General features: G+C 44.8%; 2 protein-coding genes across 7 annotated transcripts; both read right to left on the bottom strand.

The window, feature by feature from the left end:
- Window positions 1–323: 323 nt before the first annotated feature.
- Window positions 324–6,867, bottom strand: LOC112072989 (chondroadherin-like protein). Of its 3 annotated transcripts, none has more exons than XM_024140361.2 (8): window positions 6,443–6,867; window positions 5,789–5,965; window positions 5,398–5,592; window positions 4,837–5,138; window positions 4,204–4,708; window positions 3,290–3,976; window positions 2,962–3,128; window positions 324–1,123 (listed from the first exon to the last, which is right to left on the bottom strand). In XM_024140361.2, the coding sequence occupies exons 1-8, from the start codon at window positions 6,470–6,472 to the stop codon at window positions 802–804; spliced, it is 2,385 nt and encodes a 794-aa protein (XP_023996129.1). In that variant the 5' UTR covers window positions 6,473–6,867; the 3' UTR covers window positions 324–801. The 3 variants fall into 3 exon arrangements, with proteins under 3 accessions (XP_023996129.1, XP_070296103.1, XP_070296104.1); XM_070440002.1 differs by having other exon boundaries at window positions 5,789–5,936; XM_070440003.1 differs by having other exon boundaries at window positions 5,789–5,892.
- A 2,038-nt stretch (window positions 6,868–8,905) lies between these two features.
- Window positions 8,906–14,432, bottom strand: LOC112072988 (ran GTPase-activating protein 1). 4 transcript variants are annotated; one of them, XM_024140357.2, is made up of 15 exons: window positions 14,345–14,432; window positions 13,539–13,658; window positions 13,004–13,131; window positions 12,704–12,763; window positions 12,422–12,601; window positions 12,012–12,146; window positions 11,604–11,762; window positions 11,369–11,482; window positions 11,160–11,259; window positions 10,937–11,021; window positions 10,559–10,808; window positions 10,314–10,419; window positions 10,093–10,181; window positions 9,870–9,991; window positions 8,906–9,648 (listed from the first exon to the last, which is right to left on the bottom strand). In XM_024140357.2, exons 2-15 carry the CDS (start codon window positions 13,648–13,650, stop codon window positions 9,567–9,569), a joined length of 1,722 nt encoding a protein of 573 aa, XP_023996125.1. In that variant the 5' UTR covers window positions 13,651–13,658; window positions 14,345–14,432; the 3' UTR covers window positions 8,906–9,566. The 4 variants fall into 4 exon arrangements, with proteins under 4 accessions (XP_023996125.1, XP_023996126.1, XP_023996127.1 ...); XM_024140358.2 differs by having other exon boundaries at window positions 10,562–10,808; XM_024140359.2 differs by having other exon boundaries at window positions 9,240–9,648; window positions 9,832–9,991.
- Window positions 14,433–16,456: the final 2,024 nt, after the last annotated feature.

Genomic DNA, 16,456 nt, shown 5'->3' with positions numbered 1-16,456 from the left:
GTGCCAGATGATATTTTACAGTCTAACTGTAAAATGCAACAAACTGCAACAGCCATAGACTGTAAAAATGGACAAAGAGGCAACTGCACACAAGACACCAAGCACTAATGAGATTGCACCTGGGATGTGATGATACCTTTACCACAAGACAGTACCACTGACTGGCACATACATGTATTGCATGGAGCCGCATTACATAAAATACTTTGATGGCGTACTTACCCAGAATTGTTATGTAGAGGCTCAGATAAAGCATGCAATGGACCAATCCTTCCACACCTCTGTCAGGAACATGAACATCAAACAAAACTGTTAGATACTGATTTAGTGTTGTAGGAGATTTAATGAGCAAGAAGCCATTGTGCATTGATTTACATGCATCTAAGGGTTATGTAACAGCTGAAAATGAAGCAACCTTATGTTACATATATTCAGCCTTGTTCTTCATTTGCACAAAGGGTATATATGAAATATATATGAAACATAACATTGTATGTGTAATAGAAAAGTTGGTCGAACTAGAGCAGAAAAATGTTATTGTGTCACGTGACACTTGGTGGATATATATGGTACTGCAAATAGGGCTTTGAGTCTCTTGAATCCCAACTCTTCCGAAACCCGGACTTCATAAGATTCTAAAATAGACTGAAAATCAATCAGAAAATGAACTTGCAGACTCAAAAATAACATTTAAAAAACACATTTCTGCATGCTCAAATTACATTCAGTGAGGTAAGATGAAATAGCACTTGTCCGTTTGGTGCATATAGAGTTCTGTCCAAGCAGTAGACTTACAGCCATTTACATCACTGATTTCCTACTTTTTATTACAGTCTTGTTTTTTTGTGATGCTGGTGCCTTAGGGTTCTTCAGAGGCTTGGCTTTGGGCTTGGTTGGCATGGGTTTAGCCTTTCCTGGCTTGGCTTTTGCCATGGTCACCTTGAGGAGAGTGGGTTTGGGTTTTATTGATTTTGTGTCCTTGAATCCTTTGAAGGTCTTGCCAGGAGAAGCACTCTCCCCTGGACAGCTCTTAAAGACATGGACATCCTTTACACTTTGGCCCCGGAACTCAGGAGGGTGACCACAGGTGGCTGTCATCTTCAGACTCACATTCTCCATCCACCTGAGCAGAGAGAGGGGACGCAAAGTAGTTAGAGCCTGACGGTTAGCAGAGTTAAATCATTTGTGTGTACCTCTCCCTGACCCAGTCTGTAATACCTACATGTTTCAAGCAGACAACTATAGTCAACTATGCCCAAGAACGCCAAGGTAACCTGTCTAAATTACCATCGCCTGTAGCACTCTTGCTTTGAAAAGCTGGTCATGGCTCACATCAACACCATCATCCCAGACACCCTGGACCAACTCTAATTTGCATACTGCCCCAACAGATCCACAGATGACGCAATCTCTATTGCACTCCACACTTCCGTCTCCCACCTGGACAAGAGGAACACCTATGTGAGAATGCTGTTGATTGACTACAGCTCAGCGTTCAACACCATAGTGCCCTCCAAGCTCATAACTAAGCTCAGGACCCTGAGACTGAACACCTCCCTCTGCAACTGGATACCTGATGGGTTGACCCCAGGTGGTGAGGATAGGCAACAACACATCCGACACACTGACCCTCAACACAGGGGCTCCTCAGGGGTGAGTGCTTAGTCTCCTCCTGTACTCCCTGTTCACCCATGACTGCGTGGCTGCGCACGACTCCAACACCATCATCAAGTTTGCTGACGACACAACGGTGGTTGGCCTGACCACCAACAACGATGAGACAGCCTATAAGGAGGAGGTCAGAGACCTGGCAGTGTGGTGCCAGGACAACAACCTCTCCCTCAATGTGAGCAAGACAAAGGAGCTGGTCGTGAACTACAAGAAAAGGAGGGACGAGCACACACCCATCCACGTTGACCGGGGTGTAGTGGAGTGGGTTGAGAGCTTCAAGTTCCTCGGTGTCCACATCACTAAGGAATTAACATGGTCCACTCACACCAACACAGTTGTGACGAAGGGACGACCATGCCTCTTCCCCCTCAGGAGGATGAAAAGATTCGGCATTGGTCCTCAGATCCTCAAAACGTTCTAAAGCTGCACCATTGAGAGCATCTTGACTGGCTGCATCATCACTTACTAATGCAACTGCTTGGAATCCGACTGCAAGGCACCACATTTGATTTTTATCAGACATTTTAAAATGTAGATGTTCCAAAGGCATGCATGGAGGCCTGGAGGTGCTAAACGTGTTTATGTTAATTAACGGTAAATTACAGTGAGAGCGACAGTCTTTTGCTTGACAATAACCGGCTGACAACCCCCAAGCCATAAGACTGCTAAACAAGACTGCTAAATAGCTAATCAAATCGCTACCCGGATTACCTGCATTTACCCTTTTTTGCACCAACTCTCTTGAACTGACTCTATGGACACACATTGTACTCTACCTACACACTCACATATAGTTACACTGACATCGCAACACGCACATAACACGCGCACACATGCATACTGACGGCACACACACTCACTCTCACATTTGGACCCCAGGAAGATTAGCTAGCGTTACAGAGTTAGCTAATGGGGATCCCAATAAAAAAATTAAAAATACCACATACGCTGCTGCTGCTACCCCTACCTATATGTACATAGCTACCTCAATTACCTCGTACCACTGCACATCGACTCGATACTGGTTCTCCCTGTATATAGCCATGTTACTTATACCTGTTATTATTATTCGCTAGTCACTGTGTATTTATTCCTCCTATATATTTTTTTACTTAACTGCATTGTTGGAGAAGGACGCGTAAGTAAGGATTTCACTGTTAATCTACACCTGTTGTTTACGAAGCGGGTGACAAATAAAATGTTGATTTAATTTATGTGCATGCATGTGCATGACTCCCTTGCACAGCAGCATCCACAAACTGGTCATTCACAAAGCAGTGGACTACTGACCTGCGGAGTGGCAGCAGGGTGCAATCACATAGCAGGGGGTTGTGGGCCAGGTTGATGACCTCCAGCCCAGTGAGTGGGCTCAGGTCAGGCAGCTCCTCCAGCTGGTTCCCCCCCAGAGACAGAGTGGTCAGCCCAGAGCCCAGCCCCGCCAGGGAGTCTCTGGACATCTATAGAGGGAATAGAAGCAACCACTCAGAAAGTGAATTCTTCATAGAAATTAATGGCCAGTTTTTCATTGATAACTTGAAATGGTATTGACCCCAATTCTGCAGATAGAGATAATTTATCAAAGCAAACCTGGCAAAATACATATCTTTATCTCTCTTACCTTCTCCAGACCCATGTCATCCATATACAGCTGCTTCAGGCTCTTGGACACAGGAAGGAACGCCTTTGGTCCGACCCAGCGAATGGAATTTCCAGAGAGGTAGAGCTCGGTCAAACTGGAGACCTTGGACAGCCCGTCGGTAGGCACCTCAGCAAGCTGATTGGACCCCAGGTGAAGAGTATCTAGGTGGGCGGAGTTGAGAGCGCCGGGGGCTATAGTGGCTATGGTGTTATTGGTCAGGTAGAGTCCTCTCAGCTTGGGGACTGAGGAGAGCTGGCCTGTCCGCTCCAGCTTACCGATAGTGTTCCGCTCCAGGTGGAGCACAAGCAGGCTGGGCAGGGGGGCCAGGGCAGCTCCAGGGAACATGGCCAGCTGGTTCCCTTCCAGGTGGAGGTAGGTGAGCTCAGGAGCCCCAGTGAAAGTCCCTGAGCCCAGGGAGGTGAGGTCATTGTCAGACAGGTAGAGGTACACCAGTCCCTTCATGCCCCGGAAGGCACTGCCTTCGATCTCACGGACCTTGCAGTGCTCCAGATGCAGAGAGACCACCTGGTCTGTGCCGGGGAAACTGTTGCTAGGGACGTAATGGAAGTGGTTGCTGCGCAGGTCCAGGAGCTGGGTATTAGAGGGGAAGCCGTAGGGGACTTTGGTGTGACCACGGTTCTCACATGTGGCGTGCTGAGCCTTCACCTAAGCAGGGGACAGAGAGAGGGAGATGGGTTCAGAGGGACATTTCCAAACAAGAATTGGAGAGCAGTTTTTATATGGATGACTTAATTATCAGTCCAATTTTTCTTTGAGTATGATGGCAAGTGTATTGTCATGGCAGCAAGTTTGAACATTATTTGTGGCACAACATTGCACCATCGCTCAGCACCCCATACACCATCTCAGTATTAACAACAAGAGCAACTCACATCGCAGTCACAGTTATCTGGACACTTGCTCTTCTTCTTAGGCTTGGCTGTGGGCAGTGCACGCTCCCTGCTCTCTTCCTGCTCTTCAAACTCCTCCTTTATCATGTCCTCCCTGCTCCGGCAGCGCAGCTCCATAGGCCCCACTGCCTCCAGAGGCTCGTCAGAGAGGTGAGGGGGACCCGCGCAGACCCCCATCAACTTCACCTTCCCTTTCTTGGCCCACTCCTTCAGGGGCCTCAGATAGCAGTTGCAGTGGATGGGGTTTCCTGTTAGGTTGAGGCGTGCTAGCTCCATGGGGCCAGAGAGGGGCTCCAGGTAGCGCAGCTGGTTGTGGCTGAGGTCCAGGTGGGAGAGAAGGGGGGCCTGGGACATGGCTGTGTCTGAGAGGTCCTGGAGAGACATGTGGTCCAGGTAGAGGTGGGTGAGCTTCGGCATGGAGACAGTATCCTCACCCAGGTAGGTCATGAGGTTGTAGCTCAGGTCCAGGCGGGTGACTTGAGCCAGTCTTAAAGAAAGGAGAGAAAATGGACAGAGCATAAAACGGTCAAGTGTCATCAAGCTTAAATACTATTGGACCAGGACACCATTGCACAATAGTGTCAGACAACTGCACAGAAAATGTAAGTTTCCCACCGGGTCATAGTCTGTGTGGGGAAGAACTGCAGCTCATTGTGGTCGAGGCTGAGGCGTGTGAGGGTGAAGAGGCCAGCGAAGGCCTCCATGGCCAGGTTGTTGAGGGAGTTGCGACTGAGACGCAGCCACTTGATGTTGTGCAGGCCCCGGAAGGCCATGTTGGGGATGTACACCAGCTGGTTATGTGTGAGGGACAGCATGTTGAGGAAGCCCAGCTGAGTGAAGGCCCCTGGCTGGATCTCCTCAACACGGTTATGGTCCAACGTCAGCTGCTTTAGGGATGACAGGCCGTCAAAAGACTCCTGTTGGATGGGTAGAGAGGGAGAGTTAGGGAACAGGTATGATGCATGTGACATCAAACGGCTCAGAAAAGTTGGTGGATGGGAGTATGGCCTTTTTGCAAGAAGTGACAGCTATGTGTACAACATAACTTGCACCTGAAAGGTACCATGTAGGTATCAATGTTACTAGAAGATTCTACATCAATCTGATCTGGTGCTTCCCTCACCAAAACTGACATTTATTGTTTTACCCATGTCCCCGGTGACTGTGCCACCTCACCTGGTAAAGGATCTCGATGTTGTTGTTGGCCAGGTTGAGGGAGACCAGGCGCCCCAGGGTGCGGAAGGCCCCCTCACGCACCGCCCTGATGTTACACCGCTGCAGGGTGAGGTGCGTGAGGTGCGGGATGTGCAGGAACGCATGGGTCGGCAGCACCTGGATATCGTTTTTACTCAGGTCCAGTTTCACTGTAATCTGAGGGAAAGGAAATAGGAATGAAAAATAGAAAAAGTAGGGGAGGTTTAAATATGGAAAAGGAAAAATGTAAATGCGTGGGTGGATGAAGAGCAAAATTACAGCACTGCATGCATGCCACAAATTAAGGTTTAAACCATATCAAATAACTTGTAAAACATCCATCATTGATCATTTTGATTCATTGGCATCTCACCTCATCTATCGTGGGGGGAACCTGAGTCAGATTCTTGCCGATACAGGCCATGGTGAGTTGGGAGTTGTCGCAGATGCAGAACTTTGGGCACTTTCCCGCTTGAGCTGGTAAAAGTATGACCAAGAGCATCAAAACCGCAACTAGCCACCTAGAGAGGCAATCCGCAAAGGAACACATCTGTGGGGGGTTTGGGAAAAAGACATCAAACACAAACGGGATTTGACTGTAGGCCTAACGTAATGATAGTTATGCATATTACGCACGAACGGCTCTCAAAATACTAATTCTCACCCAATTTTTTACAGTGTCACAACTTTGAATACATATTGTAAATACAGTGAAAATAGTAGAATAGACTACTTCTTATAGCGACAATGGAACAAAAATATTCAAAGACATGGAGAATCCCGTCTCCAACTTGGAAACCTTTACGCACCGATAGGCTTTCCCTCTGGACTCAAAAAATCTATTTTCCAATGCCAGGAGGATTGTACGTATTTATTTAACGCATATTTAAAGACTTCAAAGTTTAGTTATTGAATCTAAAAATACGAATCTGGTTGTTATTCAGCAGCATTCCATAACATTTGCTATTTGATAAATATTGTAACTTTTTAGAATGTTCCTATTGTACATTTAAGATTATAAACATACCTTTATGGTTAAATTTGTCAAATTTGACATCCAATGCTTTTAGTATGTAGCCTTCCCAGATAGCTTTATAAAGTTTCCTACTTTAAAAAAGTGTAGGTCTGTATATCAGTTTTCCACTGTGAAGGAGCTGCGCGCAGCGGAGAATATGAGCGCCAAGGGGTTCACGTACATACTAGACTTCTGCATTGCTAGAATGACTGAGCACTTGCAACAGTGAGGGGTCTCACAAACACTGCTTTGATAAATTCTTTCGTCGTGACTCCCGGCCCCTGGGGAACCTAACCTCAAATGAACACCTTGGCAATACATTTTCTGACAGATTAGAGGTCGAAGGTAGCCAACTGTCCCACTGGGCATAGACGTCAATTCAATGTATATTCCAAGTTGGTTAAACAACATTGATTCAACCAGTGTGCGTGTCCTACATAAAAGGAAATTAGAAAATGAATTTAAGCCAAACCTGCCAGGGTTATTCCAAAGTATGTGAATTACTCTCTAAATTGACAGCTTTTTTATGTGTAGCTTTTAAAACCAGAGTTCAATTAACAGTAGTCTGCTTCCACAACCTGGTCTCTGAGCATTTCTTATTATTCTGTATGTAAATCAGAGATGCTCCATTTGGTATGATATGTTACACTTCGTGTGGTATGTATTAATTTGTGGATGTCATCACCAATTTTGTATGATATGTTATACAAATTACAATCGTATTATATGTTATGAATTTGCAAAACGTACAAGATGTAACACATTTTCCAAATGTATGATCTGTTACGAATTCTAGCTAGGTGGCTAACATTAGCTAGCTTGCTAACATTAGCTAGGCTAGGGTTTAAGTTCAGGAGTTAGGTTAAAGGGTTATGATCAGGGGAAGGGTTAGCTAAAATGGTTAAGGTTAGGGGAAGGGTTATTTTAAAAGCTAAAGTTGCTAAGTAGTTACAAAGTAGCTAAAGAGTAGTAAGTAGTTGAAGTTGCTAATTAGCTAAAATTGTCCGCAATGATTTTCAAAACCTTTGGGTTGCTAGACGTTCGCGATATACGCCCACCCATCCACCCACACCCAGACCAACCACCCTACTTTCGTTCTTGTAACCATACCAAACGTTAACATATAATACTACGTTTAGTGTTCCTGATTTACATTTACTATGTTACGTCTAGTCTATGAGACCAGGCTGGCTACCAATCTCACATCCGTAAACTACCCACTACCCTAAGGTTACTGGAGTCCAAACTCACTGAATAAAATATATATTTTTAAACACAGCAAGCTAATGGAGAACAAATCAATAAAATGAAAGTGAATGCGTATTTCCCTGTAGTTAAACTATAAATGGCTGTATCCCATGGCACCTAAAAAGCCCCTTCAAAAAAAGTTCTGACAGGCGCTCACAAAGGGCTGTTTTTCTATGCTTGAGAAGAGGCAGCCCACTGTCCCCAATAATGGGTCTGGTGAAAGCATTGCTCTAACCTTCACTAGCTTAAAAAGTGTAGAGCAGCTTGCCATTGAATTGGTTAATGCAATTAACAAAGATCAAAGTCTGAAGTGGTGTACTCATTTAATATTAGAAATACTGTATGAATCAGTTATGGATATGTAGTATATCTATGACCTTTTCAGCCCATTCAACTGAGTTAATGTCCAACAAACAGTGTATTCATTCAAAAGCACATCCCAGGCCTAATCTCTTTCCCAGATGAAGTGGCAGGTCCCCATACAAGTGGATCAAGTACAACGGTCTGCTGCTTCCTTGAATAGTTGGCTTGCTCTATGCATTTTAGCCCCAATTCTCCCTTATCTGAGAATATTTGCAGTAAAAATTAAGGTCGAACAGGTGTTGTGTACACCTTGCTCAGTATTAGCCACAGGAGCATTATACACTGAACACAATTATAAACACAACATGTAAAGTGTTGGTCCCATGTTTCATGAGCTGTAATACAATATCCTAGAAATTTTCCATACTCACAAAAAGCATATCTCTCATCCCTGTTAGTGGTTATTTTATCCTTTGTCAAGATAATCTAGCCACCTGACAAGTGTGGCAGATCAAGAAGCTGATTAAACAGCATGATCACACAATGACAATAAAAGACCACTCTAAAATGTGCAGTTTTGTCACACAGCACAATGCCACAGATGTCTCAAGTTTTGATGGAGCGTGCAATTGGCATGCTGACTGTAGGAATGTCCACCAGAACTGTTGCCAGAGAATTTTATGTTAATTTCTCTAACATAAGCCACCTCCAACGTCCTTTCAGAGAATTTGGCAGTATATCCAACTGGCCTCCCAACCGCAGACAACCACGCCAGCCCAGGACTTCCACATCCGCCTTCTTCACCTGCGGGATCGTCAGAAAGGGCGGGGGGTGCTGAGGAGTATTTCTGTCCGTAATAAAGTGGACAGAATATATTTCCTTATAAGAACTGTAACTAAAAAAAATCCTTGAAATTGTTGCATGTGGCATTTATATTTTTATTCAGTGTATGTTTCAACATTTGGGAGGAGAAAGAACCTACACACAGATCAAAAGTTTCTTCCCACTGTAAAAAGTAAATTTGGTTGGACTAGATAGATCCTTATTCAGGGTAGTGCTTGCTAAATTGTGAAATTGAAATGTTCCCAGGCCATTCAGTATACGGAGACACCCAAATAGTGTCTGTTTAATAGCTGCAACAAAGAAATCAACACATTTATTCAGTTCTTCCCTTTTGATTCAAATCATAATCACATTTCCACAGCAGCCCATATCACACATTTTATATCCGTTTAACCATATATATATATATATATATAAACAAACCATTACTTACTGGGTAAATATGGAGAGAGAACCTGTGTTTAAGACCACATTTCAGTCTTTTCACTGTGGGTGAGGCACGATACACCATTCATCTCCCAAATGTTTGTGTCTGTAATATTTCAAATCGGTCCATCCATAAAATAATGTACGTCCATAAGATGATGGGCAAGGCTCCAGCTGTGAGTCTTCTGAGTTGGCGAAATAGAGTGCAGTGCAACAGTTAAGTCCTTGTTGTGTGCGCTAAGGGCCCCCTTATGTCTGGGGGTGGGAATTGTTCTGTTCATAAATCCGTGAGTGTGTCTGTACGGCCCGGTGTGACTCAATTTTCAGGCCTGACCTGCTCCAGCGTGGACTTGAGGATGTTCCTGGCGCTGCTGCACGACTCCAGGGCCTGGATGTGTCTGAAAATCACAAATATACAGTTACACACCTGCAATGATGGACATTTCCACCTTTCATCTTTACTGTTTTTAACTGCAGCAGCCTGACAACATAGGAACATTGTGCAATTTGGAGCATGTTGGCAATATCCTTAGGAAACTTTGTGCCAATGTGGTGTGTTTATCTGCAGTCGGAGAGGGTACCTGAGAGCTACGCTGCCACCCATCACTCATGCCCTTACCGGGACATGAAGGCCTCCAGCACGGCGATGTGGTCCTGGGGGAAGTAGTCCTGACGCACGACGTACTCCAGGGCCTGCAAATGACCAGGCACCACACGCACCGGCTTCACCTTGTCCTCACTCTGAATGAGACAGAGAGAGGGGGAGACACGAGGGCTACAATAATACAAGGCAGAAGAAAAACAGGAGTTTTTCTACAAATTCATAGAACGTATGTGCATACCTTGAGGAGTCCCAGCATTACTAACAGTGATGATACAAAGTTGTAACCTTGGAAGGAGGGGCTTGCGAACGCTTTCCTGAGAATTGCATCTGCAGAACAAAGAGGACATATACTTAACATGCGGTCATACAGATGAACGAAAAAAGTTGCATATCCATGGACTCAGTCATCTGGCCCCATGTCTTCAGTAAGTACTCAGAAATAAGACAAGTGGCCCTTACCAATACTGTCTAGGACAGCACTCTTAACATCTTCATCTTCCTCATTGTACACAGAGGAGATTTTCAGGAAAGCCTCCGCTGTCTTACCAGCATCAGCCACATCTACCTGGAAAGAGAAGAACAAGGACAAAAGGTTAAACACGTCACCATCAACCTGTTTCAGCCTACTGACACACACTGTATGTCACCTCAGGTTTCCACTAAGTAGTTTGCTGTGTAAGGTGTTCATGGCAGGGTGTGTTTACCACCTGCTGTTCGAAGAACAGGGCCCTCTTGGTGCCCAGTTTGAGCAGCTTGTCAGGGGATGGGAAGCAGAGGAAGGAGGAGGCATCTGGAGGTCGGGGCACCGACGGAGGGGAGGAAACCTGATTCACGCTGCTGTCTTCTTCCTCCACATCATCATCCTCCTCATAGTCATCCTCTTCCTCCTCCTCTTCATCATCATCCTCCTCATCATCATCATCATCCTCCTCCTCCGGCTCCCCTTCATCGTCGCTGCAGGTAGAGACAAAGATTACACAAGAAGATTATCTCATGGTAGCTTGTGATAAAAGACAGGATGGTTGAGGTCCAGTGTGGGTAAATCTAAAAGTATAAACTAATTTAATATTTCAATCCAGTACCTGAGTGATCCCAGCAGGTCTCCCATGTTCAGGCCATCCATTACCTCTCTGAGAGCATCACAGCCCTCCTCCCCCAGGCAGTTACCTGACAGTACCAACACACACACACACAACACAAAGTCACACATGAACTCTACAGATCCTACAAAAACACTACCAGCCGATGCAACATTTTCAATCCAGTCTTCATGTGTTGTAAGTCAAGTGCGTATCCAACATGTACCATTTAGGTCCAGTTTCTCCAGCGTGGCTTTGCCCTCGACTGATTGTGCCACCAGCAGTGCAGCTACTCCTGTGATCTCCCCGAATGACAGATTCAGCTCCTGACAAAGAGGTAAAATATGGGTATGAGTCAGGTGCTGCCACATTAATTAACAATCAAGCGCAGTAGATGTTCCTGCAGCCAAGGGTGGGACCAGTGCTACCCTGTACCTTGAGGATGGGAAGCCCCTCAGTAACTGCCTCTGCGATGGCTATAGCCCCCTCAGAACGCACCAGGCAGTCTCCAAAGTTTATCACCTGGACACTGCGCAAATGTTTCAGAGCCTGAAGGGGGCACAAAACACGCAGTGTCAGTCATAGTATGGCAAGTGCATTTGAGTATACATCAACTTCATGAGTTTCATTGTCATACGGCCTTCGTACACAAGGCAAACGACTACTGTACCTGTGCCATGGCGATAGCTCCTTTCTTGGTGAAGGTGTTGTCGTTGAGGTTGAGGACCCGGAGCCGGGGGTTGTGTTGCATGGCAGTGGCCAGAGCAGTCACTCCAGGGTGGTTGATCCCATTCTGGGGCACATGCACCTCCTCCAGACTACCCATCAGCTGAGGTCATACAGTAGCATCAGACAGAGATAGCTATATAGACAGTATATAGCTTGTCACTGTCAGGACAGTTTAATCATTGACTCAGTGGCATTACGTTGGAGTGTTCGAGGAGCTTTATCCATGCTGCTGCCAGTACTAATGCTAAAGAGCTCCATGTGAATCCCTGCGGTGTCAAACTGCATATACTCTACAAGTCCAGACTGTCAGAAATTCTGATATGTTCAGCTCAGGAGCCAGTGTCTGTACCTGGAAGGCCTGGGCAAGGGCAGTGGCCCCATCGTTCTCCAGACGGTTTCTGCCTGCGATGAACACCTTCAGCCCGAGAGGGGTGCCCTGTGCACTGGACTGCTTATAGCACTCCGTCAACGCTGCAGCTAAGATCTGAGGAGACCACACATTCAGAGCACAGTGAAAAAACTACTTCGGAAAAAGTTAGGATTGTCATGATAGATATTAAATCATGACATCACTTCTCAAATGATAGCACTATTCAACCTTAACACAAGCTATATATTTCATACGAGAAGTTAAATTAGCTTTAGATCTTCTCTTAAATTATACGGAATACATTACAACTAGCAGGGGGCAACTTTATGTTGTTGAGTCTGCTCAATAACGCAATGCAGCTCCTATCAAAGTGGAGACATTCTGCCCACCTTGCCTCCACCAATGCCCATGCCGCAGTTGTTGAGCCTCAGTTCCTGCAGTGTGTGACAGGCAGTGCTCTTGAGCAACTTCTCAATGCCCTTCACCCCGTCTGGTCCAAAGGCGTTGTCACTGAGGTCCAGCACGGTCAGTCTGGCGCCTGCTGTCATCAGGGCCGCACCCAGGGAGTTCTGAATAGGGGAGATGAAGGCTGAGTTTACAATCCCAGACCATCTTTCATCTATCAAAGGGAGCAAGTCTTTTTTTTAAACTTTTTTTTTTTATTGTCTCACCAGGGCTGGAGGGATCTCAGAACGCAGTCGCCCAGTAAACATGTCACTCCAGTAACAGTACTGAGGGAGAGAGAGGGTTATATAAAGGGTTAGCTAAAGTATTGTCTAGCTTGCCATATATATATATATATATATGACAGATATGAAAGCAAGATAGAACAGAACCAACAACGGGTATCTCATCAAAATATGATATCATCCATCTTTCCCCGTGTGGCAGTCAGTGGAATACCTGTCCTCTGTACCAYRAACAATGCAATCMAAACACACYTCATCTCATAATCACTCYGTGACTGGTACCTTAAATTCACTCTTTGTCTCCAGGGCTTTAGCGATGGCCTGTGCTGCCTCCACCCCATAAGTGTTCCCCTCCAGCCTGAGCGCTTGCAAACCCTTGAACTCCTGGATCTCTTTCACCATCTCTTCCACTGGAAAGAAAGACAGAGGGAAAGATTGAAGACACAGACCATGATTGTTTGAAGAACAATACATTGAGCTCCCGAGTTTAGCAGCGGTCTAAGGCACTGCATCTCAGTGCAAGAGTCACTACAGTCCCTGGTTCGAATCCAGGCTGTATCACATCCGGCTGTGATTGGGAGTCCCATAGGGCGGCGCACAATCGGCCCAGCGTCGTCCGGGTTTGGCTGGGGTAGGCCGTCATTGTAAATAAGATGTTTTTCTTAACTGACTTGCCTAGTTAAATAAAGGTTAAATGTTTTGTTTTTAAATACAACAAAAAAACATTTGGCATTGGACACCACCTTGTTCTTGAACAACCTATTGGATGACAATTGGAGGAGCATAAGCATAATGAGTCAATGGTTGGAATTCTTACCAGATTGTGCATTGTCGAATTTGCGTCCTTGGCCTTTATAACTCAACTCTCCCTCAGTCACCTGAGTCTTGGCCAGAGAGTCGGCCAACTGTGCAACAGCATCCGTCGCCATCAGTACACCTGAGGAACATACTAACTTATTTACAAGAACATGCACTACTTACTTAAACAACACATAATATATGATCAATTACCACCTAATAGAGTACCTGCCAAAGACCTAGCGTTACCAAACACACATGCAGTTTGAAGTGATGTTATAAACATTATTCATAGTTAGCTAGCTAGCTAGTTAACTTGAGCTAATATACACAGGGGGTGGAAAGTTGCTGTCTGTAAACGTTGCTAGCTTGCTATCAATGTGCTACTCTCTGGAAGAAGTGGAAACCCTTGTTAACTAATGTTAGCCAAGTAGCAAGATATGTTTAGTGTTGTAACTATCTGGTAACGAGTTATAAACACTTGGCATACACCATCTCATGCCAGGATAGTTGAGGCTAACTAGCTAGGTGGAAAAAACTGAACATGGTTGATCATTTCCAATGCTGTGATAAAGCTGGAAATGTTCCACAAGAAAACAGCCATCAAAGCAAATTACTTAACGTTGTTCTGACTTGGCAAAGTCATAACATGTTAGCTAGCTTAGCAAGCTAGCAAGAGCAGGGCATGCCCTGCTACGGCCATCGACCAACTTGATCTGATAAATATGGCACCTCCCCTCACGTGTGACGTTACTAACGTTTCCCTGAAAACATTTGCAAGCGAAAATGTCTCTGAAGTAGTACGAAACGTGTATCAATGCTTACAAAATGCAAATTTTTGTTGTTTCCAGAACAGCGCTGTCTGTCCCACAAGCTGTATCCCGCTCGGTTCTGACGTTTAAACACTTCGAGGACCATGGCTGACGCGAGACACACGGGACTTGTAGTTCCATGCAGTTTCGTTGGCTCCTCTTCTTCTATTACATCAGGGCGGTCCGCAAACAAACGTTTAAGTGCATGCCGCCACCTACTGTGCTGGAATGTACGATCAATCATGATCTGCCCAATTCTGTACTAGCATGAAAAAATAATACAAAAACAATACAAAAAAAATCACTACTAACTTCTGCCACCAATCTGTTTTACAGATTCTGCATACGATACATCATGACTGCTTCTATATCGCTGAGCCTCTCTAGCCTCTCTCTGCACCTGGCATCCACCAAATGCTGCGCTATGTTCCCCCCACAATAATAACACATAACTTTCACATTGCTCCCACATTCACCGTAATCATGTTCCCCTCCACACTTGGCATATATTTTCCTTCCTTTACATTCTACAGCTACATGTCCCATCCTTTGGCATTTAAAACACCGCAATGGGGATGGAACAAATAACTCTGACATTTAAACTAAGGAATCCTATCTGTACTTTTCCAGACAAAACCTTATCAAACCTCAGCAGCACTGAAAAGCTTTCACTTCTGATCAACCTTTTGTCAATCACTCCTTTCACATTTTCTTTAATGTAATCTATGGACATAGATATTGGGACCCCCAGTGATGCCTCCCCTCAACCTAGCTTAAGCACCTGGGACATGGCTTTTAATTTTATTCTCATTAAGCTTTTCTATTTTCAGAATCTTCTCTTGCTGAGCCTGGCTAACACAAAATATGAACAATCTACTATTTCCAATGAACCAAGCTAATTTGACTTCTTTCTCTATGGCATCAGTTAATCGGATATGATGTAAATGAGGCCTGTGGTTTCATCAAACACCATCACCACTTTCCACTCCAACACAAAGTTACTCTTGCTTCCTACCTGGGCCGTCTATGCTTTCTTTACCAGATGCTCCACTGCTCCACTGCTTTCTGTATCATGATCTCTCTTCTTCCTATATCTTTCCACTACCGACCATTCCGGCCCTACTCCTCCGTACCATCAGAACGGTCATCCATATTGTTCGCATTCCAGCACAGCTGTTGCTTCACCAATCTTCTCTCCATTTCGTCCGCACTACTCGCTGCCATCGCTCTCAACAATCAAAATAGCCTCTTTGGCTAATCTCATCTAAACCTTTATTTTATGTCAAAAAGCAAACACTCTTAAAAAAAAAACGGTGATACTGAACAATGTATCAAATCAAATCAAATCAAATGTATTCATATAGCCCTTCTTACATCAGCTGATATCTCAAAGTAATGTACAGAAACCCAGCCTAAAACCCCAAACAGCAAGCAATGCAGATGTAGAAGCACGGTGGCTAGGAAAAACTCCCTAGAAAGGCAAAAACCTAGGAAGAAACCTTGAGAGGAACCAGGCTATGAGGGGTGGCCAGTCCTCTTCTGGCTGTGCCAGGTGGAGATTATAACAGAACATGGCCAAGATGTTCAAATGTTCATAAATGACCAACATGGTCAAATAATAATAATCACAGTAGTTGTCGAGGGTGCAACAAGTCAGCACCTCAGGAGTAAATGTCAGTTGGCTTTTCATAGCCGATCATTAAGAGTATCTCTACCGCTCCTGCTGTCTCTTGAGAGTTGAAAACAGCAGGTTTAGTGTAGCTATATTTACAGATTTATTTGATCAGTTCTCTGAGTTATCAGTGCTTGGGAGAACTCCAGTAGCCCAAAGGCCGACAGATGGCGATATTCAAGCCATAAACCACGTTTCCACCAACAGTTTTTATGTGAGTAATTTAATTTGTATTTATTTTATTTCACCTTTATTTAACCAGGAAGGCTAATTGAGATCAAGTTCTCATTTACACCTGCGACCTGGCCAAGATAAAGCAAAGCAGTGCGTCACAAACAACAACACATAGTTACACATGGAATAAACATACAGTCAATAATACAATAGAAAAAGTCTATATACAGTGTGTGCAAATGAGGTAGGATAAGGGAGGTAAGGCAACAAATAGACCAT

The sequence above is a fragment of the Salvelinus sp. IW2-2015 genome, unplaced genomic scaffold, assembly GCF_002910315.2.
Source record: "Salvelinus sp. IW2-2015 unplaced genomic scaffold, ASM291031v2 Un_scaffold2115, whole genome shotgun sequence".
Lineage (NCBI taxonomy): Eukaryota > Metazoa > Chordata > Actinopteri > Salmoniformes > Salmonidae > Salvelinus > Salvelinus sp. IW2-2015.
Note: the sequence above shows the minus strand (reverse complement) of the source record. Positions and strands in the feature narration are given on the sequence as shown.

What these genes read in the sequence shown, in the direction of transcription:
- LOC112072989 (XM_024140361.2), bottom strand. Translation starts at nt 6,472, where the DNA reads ATGTCAAATTTGACAAATTTAACCATAAAG. An exon ending in TGACAAATTTAACCATAAAG is followed by an intron (nt 5,966 to 6,442) that starts GTATGTTTATAA and finishes AACCCCCCACAG; the next exon opens with ATGTGTTCCTTTGCGGATTG. An exon ending in CCCACACAGACTATGACCCG is followed by an intron (nt 4,709 to 4,836) that starts GTGGGAAACTTA and finishes CCTTTCTTTAAG; the next exon opens with ACTGGCTCAAGTCACCCGCC.
- LOC112072988 (XM_024140357.2), bottom strand. Translation starts at nt 13,650, where the DNA reads ATGGCGACGGATGCTGTTGCACAGTTGGCCGACTCTCTGGCCAAGACT. An exon ending in AGGGGCTTCCCATCCTCAAG is followed by an intron (nt 11,260 to 11,368) that starts GTACAGGGTAGC and finishes CCTCTTTGTCAG; the next exon opens with GAGCTGAATCTGTCATTCGG. An exon ending in TAATGCTGGGACTCCTCAAG is followed by an intron (nt 9,992 to 10,092) that starts GTATGCACATAC and finishes TGTCTCATTCAG; the next exon opens with AGTGAGGACAAGGTGAAGCC.